The 26,406-nt window shown below is 50.9% G+C and overlaps 2 protein-coding genes across 8 annotated transcripts in view; both read left to right on the top strand.

The window, feature by feature from the left end:
* Positions 1-26,406, top strand: part of SPTBN4 (spectrin beta, non-erythrocytic 4) — a 573,187-nt gene that overhangs the window by 133,678 nt on the left and 413,103 nt on the right. The gene's annotated exons all lie outside the window — the stretch shown is intronic.
* Positions 393-21,541, top strand: SHKBP1 (SH3KBP1 binding protein 1). Its single transcript, XM_048492875.1, is given in 20 exon segments — positions 393-518; positions 847-900; positions 1,274-1,319; positions 3,226-3,299; positions 3,764-3,822; positions 4,031-4,111; positions 4,235-4,405; positions 15,434-15,524; positions 15,619-15,809; positions 16,211-16,326; positions 16,625-16,712; positions 16,909-17,025; positions 17,267-17,437; positions 17,531-17,550; positions 17,552-17,611; positions 17,613-17,688; positions 17,774-17,870; positions 20,238-20,416; positions 20,526-20,658; positions 20,831-21,541. Coding segments are annotated over 20 exon segments (2,220 nt in total). The 5' UTR covers positions 393-438; the 3' UTR covers positions 21,147-21,541.

Genomic DNA, 26,406 nt, shown 5'->3' on the forward strand with positions numbered 1-26,406 from the left:
GCCAGAGCCTCCCTGGTCAGGCACAGTCTACCTCCGAGCGCCCGCCCATCGTTTACCCGCTTCGGCCTTCACCCCGACTGCCGCCCTTCCCACGATGCTGGGCTTCCACCTCCGATTGGCCGGGCCGGGCCCATTGGCGAGGCCTACGCGGCAGACCCTTTCAGACCCAGCCAATCAGCGAGAGGAAAGAAAGCGCAGCCACTCACGCTAGAGCGGGCTGCGGTTTGTTTGTGTAGAGTGAGCCCCGCCTCCAGGGCACTCGCCCAATCGCCGCCGCGCAGGGAAGTGGCTCCAGAACCAATAGAATTCTAGAGCAGGAAGAGACCACGGAGGGGAGGGGCGGACTTGAGTGTATCGCGGCCAATCAGTAGCAGGAGCCTTCCGAGGGGCGGGAATTCCAGGGCCTATGAACCCGGAAGCGCCGCGCGGGACTGGGCGATGGCGAGGCCGAAAGGCGGCGGCGGCGGCGGCGGCGGCGGCGGGGTGGAGCTGGTGCAGCTGAACGTGGGCGGCAGAAGGCGAGACCGCGGGAGGGTGGAGCGCCCCTGTCCGGGGAAGCATCCCCTCCGTTCGGCCTACCTCGCAGGGTCGTTGTGGGGGCGGGAGAGGGGCAGGCGTGCGAGTGCCGGCCCTTTGCACTGGAGGTGCCGGAGGCAGCGAGGCTGGGCCGTGCAGTGTGGAGGCCCCTGCGGTGTGCGGGGGGGGCGGGGGAGGAGAGCCTCTCGGCCCCTGATGACGAGGGTCACCTCGCGCCGGAAGCTGCTTGCTATATGCTATACCAAGCGGTGGGGACTCGGGGCTGGGCTGGCCGGCTCTCCCTGACCGCCCCTGTGCTCCTCTCCGCAGGTTCAGCACTTCCCGCCAGACGCTTACCTGGGCCCCGGACTCCTTCTTTTCCAGGTGCCAGCGGGGGGCGGGGGGGAGGGCGGGGAAGAGGAGGGGTCGGGGCCCGGGGAGGCTCCCTGCTGCCCTCGCAGCCGCAGGACTTGTGGGGCGCACCTGAGAGGGCTGGACGCGGGTCCCCCACCCCCGGGTGTCGCTCTCTCTGCTGACGTTTGTGCCAATGGGGCTGGTTCCTGCCTGGGCTGCTGCAGAGGACCTGGGGCTGGCCCATGACGTGTCCTGGGAAAGACTCTGTAGTAGTCGGTTCTTCTCCCAGAGGGGGGCTACAGTGAGTACGCTGGGCCGTGGGAGACCTCCAGGCAGGTAGGGGGTGCTCCCTCAGCGCTGCTGCCCAGGCTGTACCCATTCGTGCTGTCTGCCTGTTTTGCAGCCTCCTCAGTGGCCGGATCTCCACCTTGAAGGATGAAACAGGCGCTGTGAGTAAATTTAAAAACCTTTCTTGGCTCAGGGAAGCAGAGAGTTAGAAGGCACCATATGAGCCACCTAGTCCAACTCCCTGCTCAATCAAATCCAGGCCTGAATAAAACTTGTTTTCAAGCAACTCCTGAAAATGGACTGTGATGGGGTCACACACACCTCCCTGGGGAGATTGTTCTGCTAAATGTGGGGCTGCCCTGAAAAGGCTCTCTCTTGTATGCCCACTGGGTGGGACAGTATTTTGGGGCAGCTTTGAGACTGAATAAAGGATTACCTGGCCTTGGATTAGGACAGCTTTTTGCAACAGGACAGATGCAATGCCTGCTAAGAGGCCCAGTTGCTGTGAACTCCCCTGGGACATTTCTATCACACTCACTGTGATGCTGCACTTTCTCCACCGTTGACTTGACTCCATAGGAGACTTGGCCCCTGTTGGGTCCTGGAAACTTAAGCCAATAAACAAACTGTGAAGTATCAGTCAGCAGCATTTATCGATGAGGTATGCGAGCACAATACTTGGCGAAAGCCAGTTCTGATGAAGCTGTCATTTTCCGTCCCATTTATTCCCCACAGCAGCCCCCCTCCCAAACTCCCAAGAAGTCCCAAGAACAGTCTCTGAACCCAAGAGCTGTGGGTTTTCAGCTGTGAAAAAGGCAAACTCTATGCTGGGGATCATTAGAAAAGGAATTGATAATAAAACTGCAAAGATTCTCATGCCCTTATATAAAGCAGTGGTGCGACCGCACTTGGAGTACTGTGTCCAGTTCTGGTCGCCGCATCTCAAAAAGGATATTGAGGAGATAGAAAAAGTGCAGAGAAGGGCAACAAGGATGATTGAGGGACTGGAGTACCTTCCCTATGAGGAGAGGCTGCAGCGTTTGGGACTCTTTAGTTTGGAGAGGAGGCGGCTGAGGGGGATATGATTGAAGTCTACAAAATTATGCATGGGGTAGAAAATGTGGACAGAGAGAAATTTTTCTCTCTTTCTCACAATACTAGAACCAGGAGGCATACATTGAAAATGCTGGGGGGAAGAATTAGAACTAATAAAAGGAAACCCTTCTTCACGCAACGTGTGATTGGTGTTTGGAATATGCTGCCACAGGAGGTGGTGATGGCCACTAACCTGGATAGCTTTAAAAGGGGCTTGGACAGATTTATGGAGGAGAAGTCGATTTATGGCTACCAATCTTGATCCTCTTTGATCTGAGATTGCAAATGCCTTAACAGACCAAGTGATTGGGAGCAACAGCCGCAGAAGGCCATTGCGTTCACATCCTACATGTGAGCTCCCCAAGGCACCTGGTGGGCCACTGCGAGTAGCAGAGAGCTGGACTAGATGGACTTTGGTCTGATCCAGCTGGCTTGTTCTTATGTTCTTAAGACTGCCCCAAGGTCAGCAGCAGATAGTGAAGGAGCCGCTTGGCTTCCTGCCCCACAACAAGATATACAGAGGTGCCAAGGGAAGCCTTGTTTACTACAAAGTGTGAAAGCCATATAGATCAAGGAAAGAATCCACAGATGGCAGTGGTTACACATATCTCAAAGAGGCATTGGTTTGTTGTTCCTCCTGCTTGCATCAAATCAGGAATGCATCTTATCACCCAGATGAGCATCCCCTGGACTGCCTTTGTGGAACAAGACACACTCTTCTGCCTGAGGGATGCCCTGTGCCAGACCTGCTTCTTTGCTTATCTTGAGGGAAATCTGTCAGTGCCAAGGGACTGCAATATTTTGAAATGTTGGTGGTTTCTGCCCCAACAGCCTTTTGTGCAGACTGGACGAATATACACAGAAGCTAAGCGAGGGTTAAGTGGCAGGAGTAGCCCTTGGTTAGGGTTTCTTGGGCATATGTGAATCATTGCAGAAGCAAGAAACAAAACCAGCACTGTTGCTTTCTCCCAGATCTTCATTGACCGTGACCCTGACATCTTTGCTCCCATCCTGAACTTTCTGCGGACCAAAGAGCTTGATCTCAGGTATGTTTAGAGAGCGTGAGCTGGGGAGGGAGAGGCGTGGGGATAGCACAGCTTAGAGTGTATTAGGAGACCTTCCCAGTCCATGGGTTTAGAGTGGGGAGGGCTGTGCAGAAGATGTGCTTCCCTGCTGCCATCTTGTGCTCCGTGGTCAATTTCTCAGGGAGTCCCCCTTGTAGGGGAGGCACAGCTCTCTTTGAAGCCCACTGCAAACCTGTTTCTGGATTTATGGTTGATTTTAAGGCTTCCCATTCTCAGATCAGAGCTCAGACGGGGATATCTGGGATTTACCTTTGGACAGTGTGGTTGGCTGTGTTCAAGTTCCTGACACCTGTGAATGCTGTAGGGAAGACGGACCCGCTCTGCTTCTTACTCTCACACGCCAATCAGAGAAGCTGGGAATGTGGGGGTGCTGGCTGCTTTTAGCATGTCAGGCTTTCTCATTACTGCCGATATTGTTGTTGTAGGGGGACCAATGTTTCGGTGCTGCTGCATGAAGCAGAATTCTATGGGATCGCTCCACTAGGTATGCCCAAGCATTGTCAGGATACTCTTGGGGTGTGAAAGGCGTTTGGCTTGCGGCCACTTCCAACTGCATTGGGGGTTGTCCTCCCCCGTCCCCATTGATGAGTTCTTCGGTCTGCTTCCAGAGGGGAGGCCCCTGGGCTGCATGTCAGTGAGGTCACGGCCAGAATTCTGCTGTTCATCAGGTGTTTTGGTTTTGTTCTGCCTAGTTCACCGCCTGAAGTTATGCAACGAGCTTGAGCAGTCATCTTGTGGGAGCGTCCTTTTCAGTGGCTACCTGCCACCCCCAGGTGAGGAAAGGGCGTGACTGTATTGTACCTGGGACCTGGGGGTCAAAGCGGGTGGCCAGGAACAAGGCCAGGGTGGAGTTTGATTGGCGCTCACCTGGCTCTGGCTATTCCTCTCCTTTGCAGTGTTTCCTGCCAAACGGTGGAACCGTCACAGTGTTGCAGGGCCACAGCTGGCCATCCGATCAGGGAGACTGTTGGAGCAGACACTTGTGCGGCGGAGTAATACCATGCCCCCCAACCCTGGCAGCTCCGGACTGCTGGGTCGGCTGCCTGAAGAGAGAGAGACAAGTGCCAGTAAGTGCCAAGCAGAAGCAGAGATCCTGTGTGTGTGTGTGTGTGTGCGTGTGCGCGCGCGCTGCTAGAGGCCAGGGGGACGTGGGCACAAGTTTTCTGCTGTGAAATTATTCTCCAGCTGTGAATAGAGTTCCACAGGGTTCTCCCAAGTAAAAGTAGCCACACTGCATAGAGGAGCTCAGCTGCGCTCAGCTTCCATTTGCCAAGGCTTGTAGACATTTGTTGGTCTTATGAGTGGGCCAGAGGGCTCTGTGGTCACTCACGTAAGATATCATTGGTCCACTTCTTCCTCGATGTGGCGGACAGGAAAAGTACCCCCCGCTCCCAATAAACACTCCATTTCAGAAGCTGGACTTTGGTAGGCATACAAAGAGGTTGTTTCTGTGACATGATAGACAGGCGTAGGACTGCCAAGTGATAAGTGTCAGGCCTAGTGGTGAAATTCCATCAAGTTGGGGTTGACTTATAGAGTTTTCAAGGCAAAAAAGGAACAGAGGTTGTTTGGGTTAAGGCCTTAGTGGCCTCCCAGGGAAGAGCCTTGGGTACTGCCCTGGGCCCCAGGGAGGTGGGGTAGAGGAGAGAGCCCGGCACCCTCCAGGGGAAAGGAGCTGCTTTCTTTCTTTTTAAAAAAACAATATTTGTTTTAGGTATTGTCGAAGGCTTTCACAGCCAGATTCAACTGCTTGTTGTGGGTTTTCTGGGCTGTACTTTCCTCTGTTTTTTTATTTTTTTATTGTATCATTTGAATTTTACAGTTTATAGTAATTTTCTTCTTCATACATTTTCAAACAATACTTTTCCCCTCTTTTCTCCCTCCCCCCATTGCTTCTTCTTCTTCGTAGTTTTGTCACACAAACAGCAGTAAGTACATTCTCTGTAGCCTCTTCTCCCATATTTCTTCGTTGACTCGAGCTTCTTTCATCCAGTCCACGTATATTATCCATATCTTAAAATTTTCATTCTGTTTATCTTGCCACGTCTTATTTTTGGTTAGTATATCGAAAATTTCAAGTGTCACTTGTTCCAGATATATTCTAACCATCTCTGAAGTGTCCATTTTTTTCTTTTCTTTCCAGCCCAAGACTATTGTTGCATGGGCTGCTTTGATCATTATTTTATACATATAACTATATTGTTTGTCCACCTTCTGTCTTTCATTACACCCATGAACATTAAGTCATTATTTAAATCAATATTTATCTTCACCAGTTTCTCAATATATAACAATACAATTGTCCAAATTTTTTTTACTTCTGCACGTTCTATCCACATATGGCTATAATATGCCTCTTGGTCTCCACAGTGCAAGCATTTAGAACTAAGTCCTTTTATCATATATGCTAGTTGTTTTGGTGTTCTATACCATTTTAATATCACTTTTCTTTCTAACTCCATGTATTTCTCAATCTTTATATTTTTCCAACTGTCTATTAATTTTTCAGTATTACCAATGTCTAAAAATCCTTCTTTCTCCCATTTTTGTTTCAATGTTCTTATTATGAATTCCTTATCATCTACCATATATTTGTATATAATCCCTAAAATTCTCCCTTTGCATTTTCCATATAGTTCCAGACATTTCGACATTATACATTCTCCTTTTATCCGTGAAACCTTTATCCTTTCCCAAATGCCTCTCAAAACCAACCAGTTCTCGTTTCCTCCTATCTCTATAAAATGTTGTAATGTTATAATTTCTCCTCCTTCCCTAATCAAATTTGCCACACAGTTTGAATTCCTTTTCTTTTCAATAATATTTTTTATCACTACTTTTTCCTTTCTTTGCCAGCCACACTTCCTCAAAAGGTGCCACATCCAGGGAATTTGCTTGCAGGCATCCATGGTTACCTCTCAATTTTCCCATCCATAACTCTAGCAAGACCTTTCTTGAGGTCCTATTGTTTGTTGATTTCCTTTCTTCAACTCTTTATTGAAGATACCATGTACACCCAACTCCTTAGTTTATTTCATTTTCAAATCTTAACCCGGCTTTAGGCATTTATCCTCCATTTTATCCTCATCAGACTCTTAATGTGGAATGCTTCATAACATTCTTGCATTTTTGGAATCCCCCAACCGAAAGAATTTTTGTCATATATATAATCTTATTCATGATTCTTCGTTTTTTATTATTAAATACCCAAGCTTTCAGATTTCTATCCCATTCCTCAAATTGTTTCTTCTTAATTTCCAACGGAAGAGTACGAAATAAATAAAACATTTTCGGCATTATACACATTTTTAATGTTTTGATTTTTCCTGTGATCGATAAGGTCTTTTTATCCCATTCTTTTATTTGTTTTAATATTTTTCCACCTTGCTTCATAATTATATTTAAACATCTTCTCTTTTCTATGTGTTATTATAATACCCAAATATTTAATCTTATTTTTTACTAATCCTCTCTAATTGTCTTTTTTCCACATTAACCCTCATTATTTCTGTTTTCTCCATGTTAACTTTTTATCCTGAGTATTTCTGAAAGTCTTCTAGAATTATTTTTAATTCTTTCATTGTATCAGCCGGATTCACCGTTATTACTAAAATATCATCTGCAAATAAGTTTAACCTTATTTCTTCTTGATTCACTTTATACCCTTTTATCGTTTTATCCTTTCTGCCAGTAATTCCATTACCAATATAAACAGATGTGGTGATAATGGACAACCTTGCTTCACTCCCCTTTCAATATTTATGATTCCTGTCCACCCGTCGTTAATTCTTATTTTTACCCTTCCTCCTTTGTAAATCTCTCGTATAATGTTTATAAGTTGTTTTCCAAACCCAACATTTTCTAGAGTTTGAAATAAATAATTATGACTAACTGTATCAAACGCTTTGTATACATCTAACTTTATCATTGCATATTTTTCGTTTTTGCCATGTTCTATTACATTTAATACATTCCTTAATGGGTGACAAATATCTCTACCGCTAATAAAGCCATATTGCTCTTGTCCAATTAACTTTGGAAGGATGTTTTTTAATCTATTTGCAAATACTTTCGCAAAAATCTTATAATCTTGGTTTAATAAACTTATTAGCCTATATGATTCTATCTGCTCTGGATTTTCAATTGTTATTATTTCCGTTTCCCTCCATGTTTCTGGAACCCTCTGCCCTCTTAAACTATGGTTAAATAATACCTGCATCTCTGGATGTACTTTCCTCTGTGATACACCTCTGAAGATGCCAGCCACAGATGCAGGCGAAACGTTAGGAACAAGATCTAGCAGACCATGGCCACACAGCCCGGAAAACCCACAACAACCAATATTTATTAAAAATTTTATAATCTAACATAACTACTGTATATACTCGCATATAAGTCGACTTTTTCAGCACATTTTTTGTGCTGAAAAAGCCCCCCTTGACTTATACGTGAGTGAGGTGTATTTTAAAAAATAATTTAGGGTTTTTACTTTGTTGGCCGCCGGGGGCGCAGTTTTTAGGCTAGCGGCACCAATATTTCAGGGATTTTTCAAGATACTCTTCTGATGATACCACCCAAGTTTGGTAAAGTTTGGTTCAGGGGGTCCAAAGCTATGGATCCCCAAAGTGGGTGCTCCCATCCCCCATTGTTTCCAATGGAAGCTAATAGTAGATGGGGCTACCCTTTTGAGGGTCCATAACTTTGGACCCCCTGAACCAAACTTCACCAAACCTGGCAGGTATCATCAGGAGGGTCTCCTAAAGGTACTCTGAAATGTTGGTACTGCGAACATAAACATTCCTCCCCTGACCAAAAATCCAGTTTTGAAGGATTTTAACTCTTTGTTTTACTGAGGTGCTGTGTGGTTTCCAGGCTGTATGGCCATGTTCTAGCAGCATTCTCTCCTGACGTTTCGCCTGCATCTGTGACTGGCATCTTCAGAGGATCTGATAGTAGGAAAGGAAAGCAAGTGGAGTATATATACCTGTGAGTAACAATTAAGATAGCCTCAGTGATCCCGGCCGTGAAAGCCTTTGACAATATCTTGTGTTTTAGCTTGGTTGCTGATTGAGCTAAGGTTTTTGTACTTTTAAAGTTATTGTTGAGACCATATTATTTTTGTTGACCCTCTTTTCCACTTACAGAGCTAGTTTACTGTTTTTCTTTGAAATAAATATTCAAAAACATTTATCCTACTGATGCCTCAATTAATGTAATTTTATTGGTATCTATTTTTATTTTTGAAATTTACCAGTAGCTGCTGCATTTCTCACCCTCGACTTATATGCGAGTCAATAAGTTTTCCCAGTTTTTTGTGGTAAAATTAGGTGCCTCGACTTATACGCGGGTCGACTTATACACGAGTATATACAACTTATATGCGGGTCGACTTATACACGAGTATATACAATTACAAGCATGGTACGTCAACCACCTTCCATAGAAAGAATATCAGAAGATACATGATGTCAACCTTTATCCCCCATAGAATTACCATTAATCCCTATAGTGATATTTAAAATAAAAAGTAAACATCAGAATAAAAGAATAAACGGAAAAGAAAAACAAGTTGACTTCCCATCTCAGCTATTCTTAATTTCCACCCACCCTCCTTATGAAAGGTAGCCACATCACTAGTTACTAACTTATACAGAATTAGATTTAGGCATTATCAATCTATATACTAACAATTTCTTGCCTAGATCTTTTCCTTTCTCCTTGTCAGAATCTCAAAAACTGAAACAAACTCATGTATAAGAACAGTAGTTTATTGAGGATCTTCTCTGGTCATGCCAGAACTGAGATTTGCCCACGCAAAACCCAGTAGTTAAAACAGCTTGCACCCCCCCCCCCCATCCTGGGAATGCACCCAAAAGGAACTGTGAAAGAGATAACAGTAGAGATGGCCAGGCACTGACCTTGAGCAGCACCTGGTACAGTATAACATCATTCAGAAGACAGTTGAAAGTCAGTTAGAAATGCAATTAACCCATTCCTCCATCCCCAGCATACAGAAAGCAGCAATAGCAAAATCCCCATAATAACAGGCCTCCTGACATTCCGCTCCCTCTAGGGCCCTCCCCCCGGCTTGCTTGGGCAGTTTTGATGAAAAGCTTTAACGAGGCGGGGGGCTTTGACATTCTCAGCAAATATCCACTGATTCTGCCCAGGTAAACAACCCTTCCAAGAGACCAAATACTGCAAGCGGTTTTGATAGATGCGAGAATCAAGAATATCAGAAAGTTCATAATGCTTAGTTCTATTAATCAGAACCGGAGGAGGAACCTTCTTCTCTGGATGCCAGACATCCAGGGAACACGTCTTCTTCAGTAAGCTGCAATGAAACACAGGGTGTGTTTTATGCAAAGCATTAGGCAATTCCAGTTCAGCAGTCACTTTATTTATCACTCTGACAATCTTAAAGGGCCCAATATATTTCGCACTCATTTTTGAGGGCTGATGTATGTCCTGGAGATTCTTGGTGGAGAGGAAGACCATATCTCTCACCACTTGGGGGAAGTCACACCTGCGCTTATTGGCCTGTCGCTTGTATGAGTCTCTAGCTTCCTGAAGCGCTTTCCCTGATCAGCAACAGATTGCATCCATTCCTTAACCTTGGGTCCAGAGGTTTCCCCTGGCTGAAGCGTGGGCAGAGGGGGAGCTGAACGACCATGAACCACCTCAAAAGGAGTCTTGCCTGTACTACTATGAACTGAGTTATTGTAAGCGTATTCCACGTAGGGCAGCAGATCTACCCAGTTATCTTGCTGATAGTTCACATAACATCCAGGTACTGTTCCAAAATCTGGTTGGACCTCTCAGACTCCCCATCAGATTGGGGGTGGTAGGTCAAAAACACCCCTTGTTCAATGCCCAACAACTTCATAAAGGCCCTCCAAAAGTGGGATACAAATTGACTGCCCCTGTCCGTGATTATTTTCATGGGAGCAGAATGCAACCTGTAAATATGCAGCATAAAGAGTTCAGCCAGTTTCTGAGCAGTGGGAATAGAGGTACAAGGAATAAAATGGGCCTGCTTAGAGAACAGATCAACCACAGTCCAGATAACCGTTTTGCCATGACTCAAAGGCAGATCTGTAATAAAATCCATGGAGATTGCCTGCCAGGGCCCACTAGGCAACACAATGTCCTGTAATAATCCTTGGGGCTTGCCCGGAATTGTTTTTGCCATAGCACAGACAGGACAGCCCTTGATGTAAGCTTCGATGTCCTTTCGCATGGTTTTCCACAAAAATTGTCTGCAAAGCAAATGCAAAGTTTTCCCAAAGCCAAAGTGACCGGCCGACTTGGAATTGTGCCCCTGGTGGAGGATTTAGAATGCAGATGGGGCGGAACATACAACAGCGAGCCATGACACCAAACGCCGTCATGTAACACTAAACCATCGCCTCCCTCCGTAAGAGGCACTGGAGACGTTCCTGCCTCCAAGAAGGCGGAGAGAAGGTGTCCGGGAGGAGATACCAATGGTGGGGGCTCCGTCTTCGCCTGCGACCGGGTAACAGCCAAGCCCAAGTGGGTGGGGGAAAGGATAGTGCGGGAAAGCAGTGGATCCGCCTTGCCCTCCTCCCCCTCTGGCAAGCGGAACAGGGCGTCTGCCAAACGGTTGGTTCTGCCTGGGAAAAAATGAACTGTAAAACGAAAGCATGTGAAAAAGTCCACCCAACGAATCTGTTTAGGGGATAGCTGGCCTGGAGAGCAAAGTGCAGCCAGGTTTTTATGATCAGTCCAGACCCCGGAGGGATTCTCCGCTCCCTCTAAGAAATGCCTCCACACAGTGAGAGCGACTTTGATAGCACGGGTTTCCTTATCACCAACAACCCATTTAAGTTCAGCACCCAAAAACTTGCGGGAGAGACACGCACAGGGGTGGAGACAACCATCCGAACCCTGCTGAAGTAGGGCAGCCCCCAAAGCCTTGTCCGAAGCATCAACATGAACAACAAATGGCAAAGAGGGGTCAGGGTGGGCGAGAACAGGCTCAGAAGTGAAGGCAGCTTTCAGGGAATCAAAAGCAGACTGGCAAGTGGAACTCCAAATCAAAGGAGCTCCAGGGCGGGAAGCCGCAGGACCTTTTTCCTGGTACGCAAAAGATAAGTCAAAGGGAGAGCCAAGGAGGAAAAGTGAGGGATAAAGTCACGGTAAAAATTGGCAAAGCCCAGAAAAGACTGGAGTTGCTTACGAGTACGAGGAGGCGGCCATGCCATCACATCAGCAACCTAAGCGGGGTCCATTTCCAAACCAGCGGCAGAAATGCGGTAGCCCAAAAAATCCAACTGAGGCTTGTGAAATTCACACTTAGAAAGTTTCACAAACAGGGAATTAGCCAGTAAACGGGACAACACTTCGTGGACCAAAGCAATATGAGATTCTTCGTCACGGGAGTAAATCAGGACATCATCCAAATAAACAACAACTCCTTTGAACAACAAGTCATCCAAAATCCCATTAATCAGACTCTGAAATACGGCGGGGGCTCCGGAGAGCCCAAAAGGCATGATTAAATACTCATACTGGCCATAGCGGGTATTAAAAGCAGTCAAATGTTCATGGCTCTCAGCCATTCGCACTCGGTAATATGCTTCACGTAAGTCCAACTTGGTGAAAATGCGTTCCGAGCCGAGATTCACAAGTAAGTCCTTGATCAGGGGTAATGGGTATTTATTAGAGGCCGAAACAGCGTTCAAACCCCTCTAGTCAGTACAGAGCCGCAGGGAACTGTCTTTCTTCTTCACAAACAGAACCGGGGCCGCAAAACCACTGCACGCCCTCCGAATGAACCCGCGTGCCAAATTCTTATCCAGGAATGCCCATAACTCAGTATCCTCAGCAGGACTCATGGGATATAGCCGTCCCATGGGCAGTTTAGCTCCAGGGACCAGTTCAATTTTACAGTCAGTATCATGATGGAATCACACTCAGTCTCTTCGAACACTTGCCATAAGTCCTGGTATGGGGAGGGAATTTCAGGGTTAACAGAAGGTTGGGACAGCGCAAGCGAGTCCCTCTGGTGGATGCAGCAAGTGTTCAGGGGGATCAGGGCTCATGTGGTCTCCACAAGGGGAATCGGTAAAAGTCAAAACATGTTGAGACCATTTCACGGACGGGTCATGATCCACAAGCCAAGACAGACCTAATATCACAGGGTATTGGGAGATGGGAGCAATAATGAAGCTACGATGTTCCTAGAGTCCCTCACAATTGGCCAGAATCTTTGGGGTGTGAGATGTAATGGGACCGCTGCCCACTGGACTGCCATCCATTTGGTCAAACCGAATAGTCTCTTTCAACAGAACAGGCTGCAGCCCAAGTGCTTCCACCAAGCAGGGTTGTATCAAACAGTGAGAGCAGCCGGTATCTACAAGGACCTGGACCACTAGCTTCGGGCAACCGAGCCCGTTAGTGAGAACAAGGGGCAGAATTATAGCTTCACTCACCCGCTTAGGCTTGGAAGGTTCCCAAGGGATCGGATGTTCCCCTCCATCAGTGTGGGGAGCTGCTGCACGGGCGCCCCCTTTTGGTGGTGGTTTGGTCGGCTTGGCAACTGGGGTGGAAGTAGTTGGAGTGGGGGTGCGCTTGGCGGGACATATAGCAGCAATATGGCCCTCCCCGCCACAATACAGGCAGAGATTCAGGTGGCGGCGGGGGGCGTTTTCTTCTGCCGAGATCTGGCGCTTCGAAGGGGCAGGGCATGTGAATTTGAAACTTGGGGAACCCCCCCCCCGATGCGGCTGGGCGATTGGGGATCATCCGACTTGAACACCCAACGTGGCTGCTTCACGCATTCTAGCGTCCGCAGTACCCGCGAGTACGATCCACTCCATCAGGGTCTGCAGGTTGCCCTGAACAAGAGCCCAGTTTAACAAGTCTGGGTGTAGGGCTTTCACAGGATCATCCCAATCCTGGATCTTACTGGCCATGGTGCGGAAGTTTTCCACAACCTCTGCAAAAGGGGTTTTGCCTTGCCGCATCTCCATGAGTTCCTGTTTAGCTTGCTCGTCCACAAATGGGCTCTCAAAGCGATCCTAGGACCATCATAAAATCCTGGAAATTGCACAGCTCTGCAGCTTGACATTGAAACAGGTTCACGTACCAATTGGCTGCAGGGCCATCTAGCATTGACCCTACCTCACAAACACGCTCAAATCATTTAGGTACTGCCGCCCGTACTGCAACATGTGGGCATTGACCTGAACCAGGAAAGCTGGGAGCAAGTCCTGAGTCCCATCAAAACGAGTAGTCAGCCGGATCCTGGCCATGAACAGAGGGGGAGCTACCACATAAGGTGCAAAGTTCGGCAACACACCACCTGGAGCTCCCCATGCTGATGGTACGAACAGCGGCATCAGAGGTGGGACCGGTAACAGCAGGTACAGCTGGCAGCAGGGGGACCCCTCCTGGGGCTGGCTGGAGAGGCGGCTGGCCTGGAATTGGAGCCAGAGCGAGTCCGGGGTGAACAGGCTGAGCTGGGGCTGGACTTGGGGCCGGGACCGGTTGAGCAGGCTGACCTGGTACTGGCGCTGGGGCGGGTCCCGGTTGGACAGGTGGTGCTGGTGCAGGCTGGGCTGGGGCCGGGGTAGCTGGCGTTGTGGCTATTCCAGCTCTGGGAGCAGGGGCTACTTGGCTTGCCTGGGCAAGGGCTGCTTGCAGGTGTTCCATATTTCGTTCCATTTGGCACAGAGCCCGGCGGTAATCCTCACACTCCGAATCCCAGGCCTCCTCTGACACTTGGAGCATCCGCCAAGCTTCAGCTTCTGATAAATCAGCCCCTTCCGATGGACGGACGGGCAACGACACATTTCCAGCCAAAGGTGCTGTAGCCCTCGTCACACTGCCAAAACCCAAAGGCTGCGACTCTCGATAGTCCAGACCCCACTGACAACACACGGTAACTCCCTGTGAGCCGTCTAACAGGGCAGTCATGAACTGGTTGATGGAGTCCAAAAATCCACCTGGGGTAGGGGCTTCTCCGCCTGTTGCACTTCCAAGCGGGATCCAAGGCCCCTCTGCTGAGTCAGAGGCTGAATCCGAAGTTCCTGTTAAGTCCTCAGGAATGGGGTGTCCATTGTCTGCAGCCACAGAAGCACCCCCCGGCTGGGTCTCCGAAAAGATCATACTGGCAAGAAAAGTCCTTGATAAAAGTTGCAAAAGTAGAAGGTGAAATTCCACCAATGCACGGCAGCATCGAATTCAACCTAAGAGGAGTTCTGGCATAATGTCAGAATCTCAAAAACTGAAACAAACTCATGTATAAGAACAGCAGTTTATTGAGTATTGAGGATCTTCTCTGGTCATGCCAGAACTGAGGTTTGCCCACATAAAACCCAGTAGTTAAAACAGACTGAACCCCCCATCCTGGGAAAGCGCTCCCGAAAGGAACTGTGAAAGAGATAACGGTAAAGACAGCCAGGCACTGACCTAGAACAGCACCTGGTACAGTAGAACATCATTCAGAAGACAGTTGAAAGTCAGTTAGAAATGCAATTAACCCATTCCTCCCCCCCCAGCATACAGAAAGCAGCAATAGCAAAATACCCATAATAACAGGCCTCCTGACACTCCAACGATTACAAGTTGCTGTAACATATCAGCCTTTTATTATATTCTTTCTAAACGTTAGCAATTGCTCCGAATCCTTTAACTCTAACTCAGGGATGTCCAACTCTGGTGCCTCAGATGTTCATGGACTACAACTGGCCATTCCAGCAGGGGGTGATGGGAATTGTAGTCTGTCAACATCTGAAGCATCAGTTGGACACCCCTGCTCTAACTCATCTTGAAAATCCTCAAGTTTAGATTGTTAATAACTACTGTAAAATTAAAAGAGTAAGAAAGAGCTGCCGTTGGGCCTCCGCTCACACTGTAGAGTCGAGCCGGGCCCGGGTGCTGCTCAGACCTGTGGATATCCCCTTCTCCCACAAGGCTTGCAGGCCAGCCTTCCTGTCTCCCTGTCTGTCTTCTTCCCTTTCTACTTCGCAGTAACCCTGTTGAAAGAGATTTGAACCCCGGTCTCCCCGGGGGTACTTCTGCATCCACCTTCTGAGCTATTCTGATGTCTGCATTCTGGCTCTCTACAGGCGCTTCCAGTGACCCAGGCATGGTGCGTCTTGTGTGCGGGCATCATAACTGGATCGCCGTAGCCTATGCTCAGTTCTTGGTCTGTTACAGGTAATGTGGCAGTGAAGGTGAGGGGATGCAACCGCAGGATCCAAGCTCACCCTGACAGCCACACACCTGACAGCCACCTATGTTTCGCCCACAGGATGAAAGAGACATCCGGGTGGGAGCTGGCATTCTGCAGCCCCCTGCTAGACTGGGTCATTGAACATGTGGCACTGAATGCCCGGGTCATCGGTGGCTCCCTGGGTGACAATGACAAGATGGTGGCTGCAGCATCCTGTAGTGAGGTTCTCCTTTGGGCACTGCAGCCTGATGGGAGCGGTGTGGAGATTGGTGAGGACGGGGGAGCCCTCAGGGAGGCATCGGGGGGCCCACAGAGCCCAGCAGCCCCCCACCAGCTGGTCCACATGGCTCTGTGTTGTCGTCTAAATGCCCTTGCAACGGTTGAGCGGGGGGTGGGGGCACCAGAGGAGCCCTTTCAGGGAAGATGCCAGAGACGCAGCCAGGGACCAAGGGCTTGCTTTCACACTCCGCTCGTCTGCGGACCTTTAGAGACCAGCCTGATGCTCTGCCACTGCCCCCCCGCCCCCCCGGCCCAGGAGGCAGCTGGGTTTCCAGGTTCTGGGGCTTGGTTCGGTGCCTGAGCTCAGTTCCTTCAGCCCTGAGGTTTTGTGCCTGAGGCAGGGAGAGCCCCTGGTTCCTCCCTGTGTTTCCTGCCCTTCCTCCCCTGCTAGGTGTGTTCCACTTGGGGGTCCCTGTGGAAGGTCTCCTGTTCGTGGGCAACCAGCTCATTGCTACCAGCCGCTTAGGCAAGATAGGTGTCTGGAACGCCGTCACCAAGCACTGGCAGGTAGGCCAGGCGGGGGGAGGGGGGGCAGGGAGACCAAAGGAAATGCCACGCCCTGGGCAGTTGCCCCTGTCGCCAGGGGGTCTGAGTCCAGTTTGCCTGGCCTGTTGGGCTGGTGGTGAAATGGCCCCTTCCCAAAGCAAGCCTGTCACTTGGTGCTGTGGAAGCTAACTAAAGGTCTAACCGCAGCCTCTCTGTCAGCCAGCAGAGCCACAGGGTGGCTGAGGGGCAGGGTCTCGTGCTGGTGAGGATGCAGCTGCCCCCCTCCCATCTGACAGCTGTCCCCATCTCTGCCCTGCAGACTCAGGATGTGAGCCCGATAAACAGCTATGATGCGGCTGGGTCCTCCTTGCTGCTGGGCTGCAGCGACGGCGCTGTCTGCTACGTTGGTGAGTCAGGGAGCCCAGCCCCCCTGTCCAGTTGCCACAAGGGCAACGGCAGCACCTCCATCTGGCCACCAGGGAAGGTGGAGGGGAAAGGAGACTGGCCCAGCTTGGCCATGAGCGGCCACTCTTCACCCCACAGATGGGGGTTGCCAGGACGTGCCTCCCACGAGGCTTCTTCTCTTCCTGTGTCTCTGAACAGACGTGCAGAAGTTTCCCTTGCGCATGAAGGACAATGACCTGCTGGTCACAGAGCTGTACCGTGACCCCTCTGAGGAGGCCATCACTGCCCTGAGCGTCTATCTCCCGCCAAAGAGCAGTAAGGCTGCCCCACCCATCGATCTTAGGGTGGCCCAACTGAGCTCTAGACTCTTCCTTCCGGTCCAGGGCTCCCCAGCTCGGCTCCCGGGATCTTTGCCTCCCCTTCGGAATGGGTCTCTGGCCCTGCTTGTGGCCTCTCCTGTTGTTGACAGCAGCCCTCCAGGGGTGGGGTAGGTCTTGCCCCTCTTCCTGACTGCAGGTGATGGTGTTCCAAGCTGCAGCTGTGCTTCCTGGCGCAGGTAACAGCAGCAACTGGATCGAGATTGCCTACGGGACGAGTTCCGGCATGGTCCGGGTGATCGTCCAGCACCCGGAGACGGTGGGCTCGGGGCCGCAGCTCTTTCAGACGTTTGCCGTCCACCGCAGCCCAATCACGAAGGTGATGCTTTCAGAGAAGCACCTGATCTCAGGTATGGGCTTGAGGGAGGCTGTGGGGAGGTGGGAGGGTTGCTGATCGGGGGCTGCCCTCCCTACGTTGCTCTCACTGCATCTCCTTTTCCCAGTTCCAGCGGACAACAACCATTATTCGCGATCGCGGACGGTAATATTTCCGTGGGATGATCTCCACATATCGTTGCTCTAATCCCACTCGCCTCCTTCAAGATCTTGGCACTGGAGTCTGGGGAGGGGCACGGAGGCTGCAGTGCTGGCATGGATATAGGTCGGTGGTGAAAGGGGGAGGCTTGCGGGTCGGGCTGCTCCTTGCACTCCTCGCTTCCAGGCTCTGCCTCCCTTGACCCTCGCAGGCCCTTTTGGGGAGCGGGATGACCAGCAGGTCTTCCTCCAGAAAGTGGTGCCCGACACCAGAAAGCTGCACGTGCGCCTCTCCTCCACGGGCAAGAGGTGAGTCTGTAGCCACGCCTCTTTTCTTGAAGGGGGGGGCGTCCTGACCCTTTTGTGGGCATCCAGCCTGTTCCCACTCTGTTGTCTGCTAGGCAGGTGGTGCCCACTGGCACAAGGCATGGAATGATTTTTGGGGTGAGAGGTCTTGTGTGTGAGGCCTCAGCCCCAGAATAAAGCAAGCTGTAGGATTATAACCATAGACTTTATTGGAGATCAAGGCATAACGAAAGATAAGAACATAAGAACAAGCCAGCTGGATCAGACCAAAGTCCATCTAGTCCAGCTCTCTGCTACTCGCAGTGGCCCACCAGGTGCCTTTTGGAGCTCACATGCAGGAGGTGAAAGCAATGGCCATCTGCAGCTGTTGCTCCCAAGCACCTGGTCTGTTAAGGCATCTGCAATCTCAGATCAAAGAGGATCAAGATTGGTAGCCAGAGATCGACTTCTCCTCCATAAATCTGTCCAAGCCCCTTTTAAAGCTATCCAGGTTAGCAGCCATCACCACCTCCTGTGGCAGCATATTCCAAACACCAATCACCCGTTGCGTGAAGAAGTGTTTCCTTTTATTAGTTCTAATTCTTCCCCCCCAGCATTTTCAACTAATGCCCCTGGTTCTAGTATTGTGAGAAAGAGAGAAAAATTTCTCTCTGTCCACATTTTCTACCCCATGCATAATTTTATACACTTCAATCATATCCCCCCTCAGACGTCTCCTCTCCAAACTAAAGAGTCCCAAACACTGCAGCCTCTCCTCATAGGGAAGGTGCTCCAGTCCCTCAATCATCCTTGTATACCTTCTCCGGTAACTTTTTTCCATCTCCTCTAATATCCTTTTTGAGATGCGGCGACCAGAACTGGACACAGTACTCCAAGTGCGGTCGCACCACTGCTTTATATAAGGGCATGACAATCTTTGCAGTTTTATTCTCAATTCCTTTTCTAATGATCCCCAGCATAGAGTTTGCCTTTTTTACAGCTGCCATGCATTGAGTTGACATTCCCATGGAACTATCAACTGAGACGCCCAAATCCCTTTCCTGGTCTGTGACTGATAGCACTGTCCCCTGTAGCGTGTATGTGAAGTTTGGATTTTTTGCCCCTATGTGCATCACTTTACATTTTGCTACATTGAACTGCATTTGCCATTTCTGAGCCCACTCTCACCTAATTTATCAGGGGTCCGCTAAAGTTCTTTCTCTAATCCTTTGTAGTTCTCACCACCCTAATGCACTTGGTATCATCTGCAAACTTGGCCACCACGCTACCCACCCCTACTTCCAGGTCCTTTATGAATAGGTTAAAGAGCACTGGTCCCAAAACGGATCCTTGGGGGACACCACCTTGCCATCTCTCCATTGTGAGAACTTCCCATTTACACCCACTCTATGTTTCCTGTTTCTCAACCAGTTTTTAATCCATAGGAGGACTTCCCCTCTTATTCCTTGATTGCTGAGTTTTCTCAACAGTCTCTGGTGAGGAACTTTGTCAAAAGCCTTTTGGAAATCCAAGTAGACAATGTCCACTGGTTCCCCCTTATCCACATGCCTGTTTACACCCTCAAAGAACTCTAGTAAGTTTGTAAGACAGGATTTGCCTCTGCAAAAGCCATGCTGACTCTTTCTCAGCAGGTCTTGCTTTTCTACATGTTTTATAATTTTATCTTTAATGATAGATTCTACTAATTTACCAGGAACAGATGTCCAACTGACTGGCCTGTAATTTCCCGTGTCCCCCCTAGATCCTTTCTTAAAAATTGGTGTGACATTGGCCATCTTCCAGTCTTCAGGGATAGAGCCTGATTTCAGGGATAAGTTGCATATTAAAGTGAGAAGACGATTTCTGAGGCCACATGGCAAGGGATAGATCTTAAATCCCCACAGCCTTGGGCCCGCCCCCACTGGCCTACGTGCAGCAGTTGCAACATAGAGACAAAGGAAACAATACAGTGATTCAATTACAAAACGTTAACCCAAAAGGCAGGAACCATCACACCTGGGAGGGCCTGGCCCTTCCTGGTTATCAGTCTAATGCTAAGGGAGGGAGGGGGGGAGTATCCAACCAGGAGAAGAGGGAGGGGGGGAGTAGCCGAGCTGGTGCCTGCCCCAGGAGGGTGGGTCCCCCTCCCCCGGCCACTGGTCAGGCTCCATCCTGACATTGTGTTGCTCTTAGAAAACTGAGAAGCTGTTGGAGGCTCAGCAAGTCGGGGCTGGCTGGCGTTGGCTGCTTTGGCAAGATGGAAGGGAAGGGAGTCACTGCCTTGCCCCCGAAGCCAGCCAGGTGGGGGACAGGTCTGCCAGGAACTGCTCTGGGTGAACTCTGCCTGGGTGGGTGGGGCCCAGCTCTCTTGCCCCTCTCCTTCCGCCACAGGATCTGCAAAGTCTGTTCCATCGACGGGGCGCCCATCACGGCCTTCATGGTGCAGGATTGCGAGGGTTCCAGCCGCATCGGCTCTCGCCCACGCCGCTATCTCTTCACTGGCCACTGCAATGGCAGTGTCCAAATGTGGGACCTCACCACAGCCATAGAGGGGCTGGAGCGAGTGCCAGGTATCTGGGCAGGTGGGTGGGAGACACACCCACTAGTGGGGCAGTTGGGCTGTGGATCGCCTCAGGCTGCTACATCAGGAATTCCCATCCCCGCTTGCCTTTCCTCCAGCTGCTGGTGGGGTCTCAGAGGAGACGCTCCTGCAAGAACTGGGCCACTGCGACTTGGCACTCATTCACATGCCAGAGACAAACCCGGCTAGATCGGACACCCCCATGGGCACCACCTGCGCCACCAGTTCCAGGTAGAGGGGGGAGGAATGGACTTTCCTTCTTGTAGTGGGCAGTTCCCATGTGCAGCTTCACCCTGGCCCCTGGAGGGAGGGCAGCTGGTGCCCTGGCTGGGGCTCGGGCAGCTTGCTGGGAGGGCCGCTCTGGGTCTCCCTTGCTGCTCTAAAGTGCCCCTGCTTTCTTCAGCAGCCTCCAGCTGGCAGGTGCTGGTGGGACCCAAGAGAAGGTGGCTCTGTGTTCCCCAGCCCTTCCCTGCCTCTCCAACAGAGGCCATTCCGGCCCTGAAGCCCACCGTCAGCCAGGGGGTGTGGACAGGTGGCCTGTTGGTGGGAGCTTTGTTGAGCGATCCCAGGAGCTTGGCTGCTCCTCTGAGGGCTGCTGGGCCAGTTGTGCCAGGACCAGGCCTCGTGAGGACTCCACGGACTCCGGAGACCAGAGACCAGCCAGCAGTGGTCCTGCCTCAATGGAGCCTGCCTGCCCACTTAGTGAAACCTCCTTCTGACTGGCTGAAGGGGCCTCTGCGGCCAGATGGGCCAGGCTCCCTTAGCAGATCTCAGCTGCCCCCCGGGCTTCTCCCCCTGTGCTGGAGAGGCAGGCTGAGGAGCCTGTTTATATTCCCTGCCCGCACAAAGACCACCTACCACTCCTACCACTGCCTCCACGGTGTCACCTCGCGTGGACCTTCTCCACCTCACACCTCCTTCCACTTACAAACCACTCGGGTTTGGGGCCCCAGCGTGCTGTGCCCAGTTCTTCTGGGGGAAGGATTTTGCATAAGTTTCCCCACCGGGGAGATCCCTGCTGCTCTCTCCAAAAAGCCAAAGCTGTCTGAGATTGAGACTGATGCACTGTTACTGTCCTCCTTTTTGTGGCAATAAACTGGAAGGGTTACCCACCGCTGCCGTCTGGAGTTTCTGCGGGAACCTACAGGCCCCGGGGAGCCCCATAGAAAGGGTGCAGGTAGCTTCACATTCACCAAGGGGGGCGGGGGGGAGGGATGCAACCTTTAAACATACAGCGCTGATGACGCAGTTGTGGTTGGAAAGGACCAAAGCATAGCTAGGACGACTGTGGGATAACTGTCGCTCTGGTGGGGTGATGGAAGAGCAGTGCCCCGGAGGCACACCCCCGCTCTTGGTCTGCCTGCCTATCTCAGCCGTCGTTATTGGTGCTGGCAGCGGTGGTTTCTACGCGGCCTGATTTGGAAACAAACCCGCGCATCGCCGTATTTATGAAAGCGAGGAAGGTGCAACGCTTCTGTCCCGCCAAGGCCAGTGAGGCAGAGGCAGCCCCAACTCGCAGCCAGAGCCCAGCAGGAGGGCCTCAGGATCCGGAACCCTTCCTGGCTCCAATGGCCTCGTTTCCAGCTGATGCAAGTAGGGGGCGTTTTTCCCTGATGACACCTTTGGTTCATTCTGGTGCCCCATCTGCCTTCTCACTTGGCCCCCATGGAGGCCCAGGGTATTTTGGAGTGGGGGGGGGGGGTTGTTGCCAACGTTTGTTTCCCCTGCTGCATTTTCTGAATGGGGGTATTCATCCCACCCCCAGGTATGCCTCTGAAGGAGAGCTGTGGCCATTCTTCCTGAAGCAGGCATCCACACATGGGGCCAGGTGTGTTTTTGGGGTGGGTCCTGTGGGGCTGAGCTCTCTGCTTTTATGGGGCCTCTGGGGGGTGGGAGGGCGCTGTGTTAGCAAGGCTGGGATTTCCCTGCTGGTGGGGGTGGGGGGCTGGCCAGAGGGCCATCTTCTCCTGTGTGTGAAATGCTGTGCCTTGTCAGGTGTGCTCCCACCTGGCTGCCTCTCCACACACACACACACATACACACACGCACACTCCCTCCCTCTGTCCTACCTAGGAGAGCCCAGGCACTCCCCTGCCTCCTGATCAGATTTTTTTTGGGGGGGAGGGGGGATTAGTGCAAACTAGGCTTTTGGGTGAATTGAGATGCCCCTCCCTGACACGCAGTGGGGGCCTGCCAGACTCAGGCTAACTGCTCCCCTCCCCCGTTCCCATGAGCATGAACAGCTGTGCCCCCCCTTGGCGTATCGGAGGCTTCTGAGTCAGTCTGAGCGGCTTTGAGTCGCTGCTCCAGAGCTCCATTCAATAATAATAATAATATCAATATCATCATCAATATCATCATCACACACACTGCCCCCCCCCCCACATGGTTTATGTAATCCTGACAGACTGCAGCAGCAGCAGCTGCTCCTGGGGGGTGAGAGGAGGGGCTCTTGGGGTGGGTGGGGGGTGGTTTCAGAACTTCCTCTCTCCCACGGTGATTTCCACACACGCTCCCTCCGGCTCAGGACCTTGTGTGCCTTGGGGGGGGGGGCGAGCGGCAGGGGAGTGCCTGGCTGCAGAGTCCAGGCGGAATGACTGGCCCGACTCGGGATGTTCCTCTCAATTATCCACTTGAGCTGTTTGTTTGGGGATTGGCCCTGTAGCACAATAGCAAAGTCTCTGTGCTTGGGCAGAGTGTCTTTCCCTTGGGGTTGGGTGATCAGCTTCTGTAGGGAGAGCCCAGACGGATTCTTGCACACAAGGCCAGACTTTGGCTCCAGTGGCACTCTGTCATCTGCCCAGCCACGGGGCGAGGAGGCTGAGGCCGGTTCCCCATTCCTTTCCTCTAGCCCAGTCACAAAACGAGGAGCGGCATCAGCAGCAGCAGCGAGGAGGGGGCAAATAACTCCAGCTTGGCTGTAGGAAGGAGCTGGGAAGGGGAGAGTGGGGGGTGTCAGTCTCCCAAGCCCTTGGTTCCGGGGGTGGGGGCTGCCTGTCGTCTGGTGTCAGCAGCTCATGCATTTCACACGAGGGGCCTGAGATCCATGAGGCATGGGGGCATCACATGTGACCATGGGGCATCAGGTGCCAGTGAGTGGTGCCACCCTAGTTCTGATGGAGGCGGCCCCCGCCTGCCTGCCTGCCTGCCTGCCTGCCTGCCTGCCTCTGTGCTGGGAGGCTTCTGGAGGCCGAGTCTGTCAGTCCGTCATGATGCAGAATGCAACTCCTGGAGGCGGTTGCCTAGCAACTAGCTCTGGCCGATGCAGAGGCGCTCAACTGTATAGCCCCCGATTCACACCAAAAAAGCATTGCGATGCGGAGGAGCCCATGAGGTGTCCCCTGGAGCCCCTGCCAGGGCTGGGGTATGTGTGAGGGGCAGGTCTCGGCAGTTGGCAGGCACAGATGGGGCCAGAGTGGCACTGCCAAGGATGGAAGGTGAGCAGAGAAGGGGTGGTTGCCACTCCAGGCGCTTCCATTGCACAGTTGGCGGGGGAGGGAGGGTTGGAGCACGGGAGAGTCCATGTGCTCAAGAGTCACAGTGGGGTCTAGCAGGCCCTGGTGGGGGCGCAGAGGCAGGACTGTGGCCCCCCGGAAGGCTGCTCTCCACGGGCCGTGCAGCGGGTAGGTTGCTGCTCTCTCCCTCTTTCAGGCATCAAATGCCAAGAGAAGCCACCAGTGACCGACGCCACGGGCAGCTGTGGGGATGGTGAATGTGAAAACAACACCTTTGGCAAATCCCTTGTGCAGGTATGGAGGCTGGCATGCAAGACCGGGGGGCGGGTGTGTGTGTGTGTGTGTGTGTGTGTGTGTGTGTGTGTGTGTGTGACAGGAACAGTGATATGCAACAACACCCCTGCTTCTGGGTTGCAAAGGTGGGCAACCCCCTACCCTATTTCAGCAACCACCTTAATAGCAGCACCTGTTGCCAATGTGCAGGCTGAAACCTCTGTCCCACATAGGAGAGGAGAGAGAGTGGGAAGGCTTAGGGCCAGTTTTGCACCGGCCCCCTTCCTGATCATCTGTGGATGTGCCCCCCCTCCACCCCATGGGCCTGTGTGTTGGAGCAGGTGTGTGCCTAAGTCAGAGAGAGTGAGGGCTGTGCATATCTCACTCCTTGCCTGTGCTTCCCTCCAGAAATAGGATACACCAAGGCTTTACTTGGAAGGCCGATCCACGCTGCAAGGGAGCCCTTCCCTCCTCTTGCCTTTGGCACACGCTGGTGCTATCTCTATAGGGATGGGGCTTTATGGTTTCTGCCTTCCTCCTACGTTACCAACAGGGCTGCCACATGGCAGGATTCCCATAGTTTCCCTGCCCCAATCCCCCTGCCCTGCCAGGGCTTTTGGATTTGTTTTTTAACTCGGCAGAAGAATAGTGTTATGGCCGATCTACACACAAGTGAGAAAGGTTTCTAAATATCTAAAAATAAGGCCATGCATAATTGTTGTGTAGGTACCACGTGCTCTTACATTGATCCACTGATTTAAAGGAGGTGTGCATTTATTTCTCCAATGCTGTGATATAAGTTTTTTATCTGTAATTAAGGACACAGAGGCTCCATCTTCTTTGACCATCCATTAGCCTCCAAGAGATGGGCATGTAGTTTAAAAGAGACTATTGAGAAAACTCACCAGAGACTTGAGAAAACTCAGTAATGAAGGAATAAGAGGGGAAGTCCTCCTATGGATTAAAAACTGGTTGAGAAACAGGAAGCAAAGAGTGGGTGTGAATGGGAAATTCTCCCAATGGAGAGATGTAGGGAGTGGTGTCCCCCAAGGATCCGTTTTGGGACCAGTGCTCTTTAACCTATTCATAAATGACCTGGAAGTAGGGTAGCGTGGTGGCCAAGTTTGCAGATGATACCAAATTATGTAGGATGGTGAGAACCGCAAAGGATTGCGAAGAGCTCCAAGCAGACCTTGATAAATTAGGTGAGTGGGCTCAGAAATGGCAAATGCAGTTCAATGTAGCAAAATGTAAAGTGGGCAAAAAAAACATAGGGGCAAAAAATCCAACCTTCACATACACGCTACAGGGGTCAGTGCTATCAGTCACAGACCAGGAAAAGGATTTGGGCGTCTTAGTGGATAGTTCCATGGGAATGTCAACTCAATGCATGGCAGCTGTGAAAAAGGCAAACTCTATGCTGGGGATAATTAACCTGGATAGCTTTAAAAGGGGCTTGGACAGATTTATGGAGGAGAAGTCAATTTATGGCTACCAATCTTGATCCTCTTTGATCTGAGATTGCAAGTGCCTTAGCAGACCAGGTGCTCGGGAGCAACAGCCACAGAAGGCCATTGCTTTCACCTCCTGCATGTGAGCTCCCAATGGCACCTGGTGGGCCACTGCGAGTAGCAGAGAGCTGGACTAGATGGACTTTGGTCTGATCCAGCTGGCTTGTTCTTATGTTCTTAAAAGTACATGAACATTTTCCGAAATAAAGAACATTCTAATACAAAATATGAGCAATAACTTCCTTCCAGAAAAATTGAATGGCAGGACACAACCGAAGTGTTAAAAGGATTCAGCCAGTCAGTTACAATGTCAACAATTAGACTCTTAGCTTATTCCTTTGCTAAAGGGTTGCTGTAAGCTAAATTCTCTCTTTCTCATAAGAGTAGTGGTTAAGAACAGTGGGTTCTAATCGGCTGAACTGAATTTGTTTCCCTGCTCCTACACATGAAGCCTCTGGGTGGCCTTGGGCCAGTCACAGCTCTTCAGAGCTCTCTCAGCCCCACCTGCCTCACAGGGTGTCTGTTGTGGAGAGGGGAAGGGAAGAAGTTTGTAAACTGCTTTGAGACTCCTTATAGGAGAGAAAGGTGGGATATAAATCCAAACTCTTCTTCTTTTTCTTCTTCTTCTTCCCTACAGCATCTTGCTTGGGGCAGGCGGATAACCCATTTGGAGGATCCCTCTGTCTTTCTCTTGTGATGGACAGCAGTTTGCAACTTTCTTGCTCTTTCCTTCACTTCTG

Source organism: Sphaerodactylus townsendi, linkage group LG04, assembly GCF_021028975.2.
Source record: "Sphaerodactylus townsendi isolate TG3544 linkage group LG04, MPM_Stown_v2.3, whole genome shotgun sequence".
NCBI lineage: Eukaryota > Metazoa > Chordata > Lepidosauria > Squamata > Sphaerodactylidae > Sphaerodactylus > Sphaerodactylus townsendi.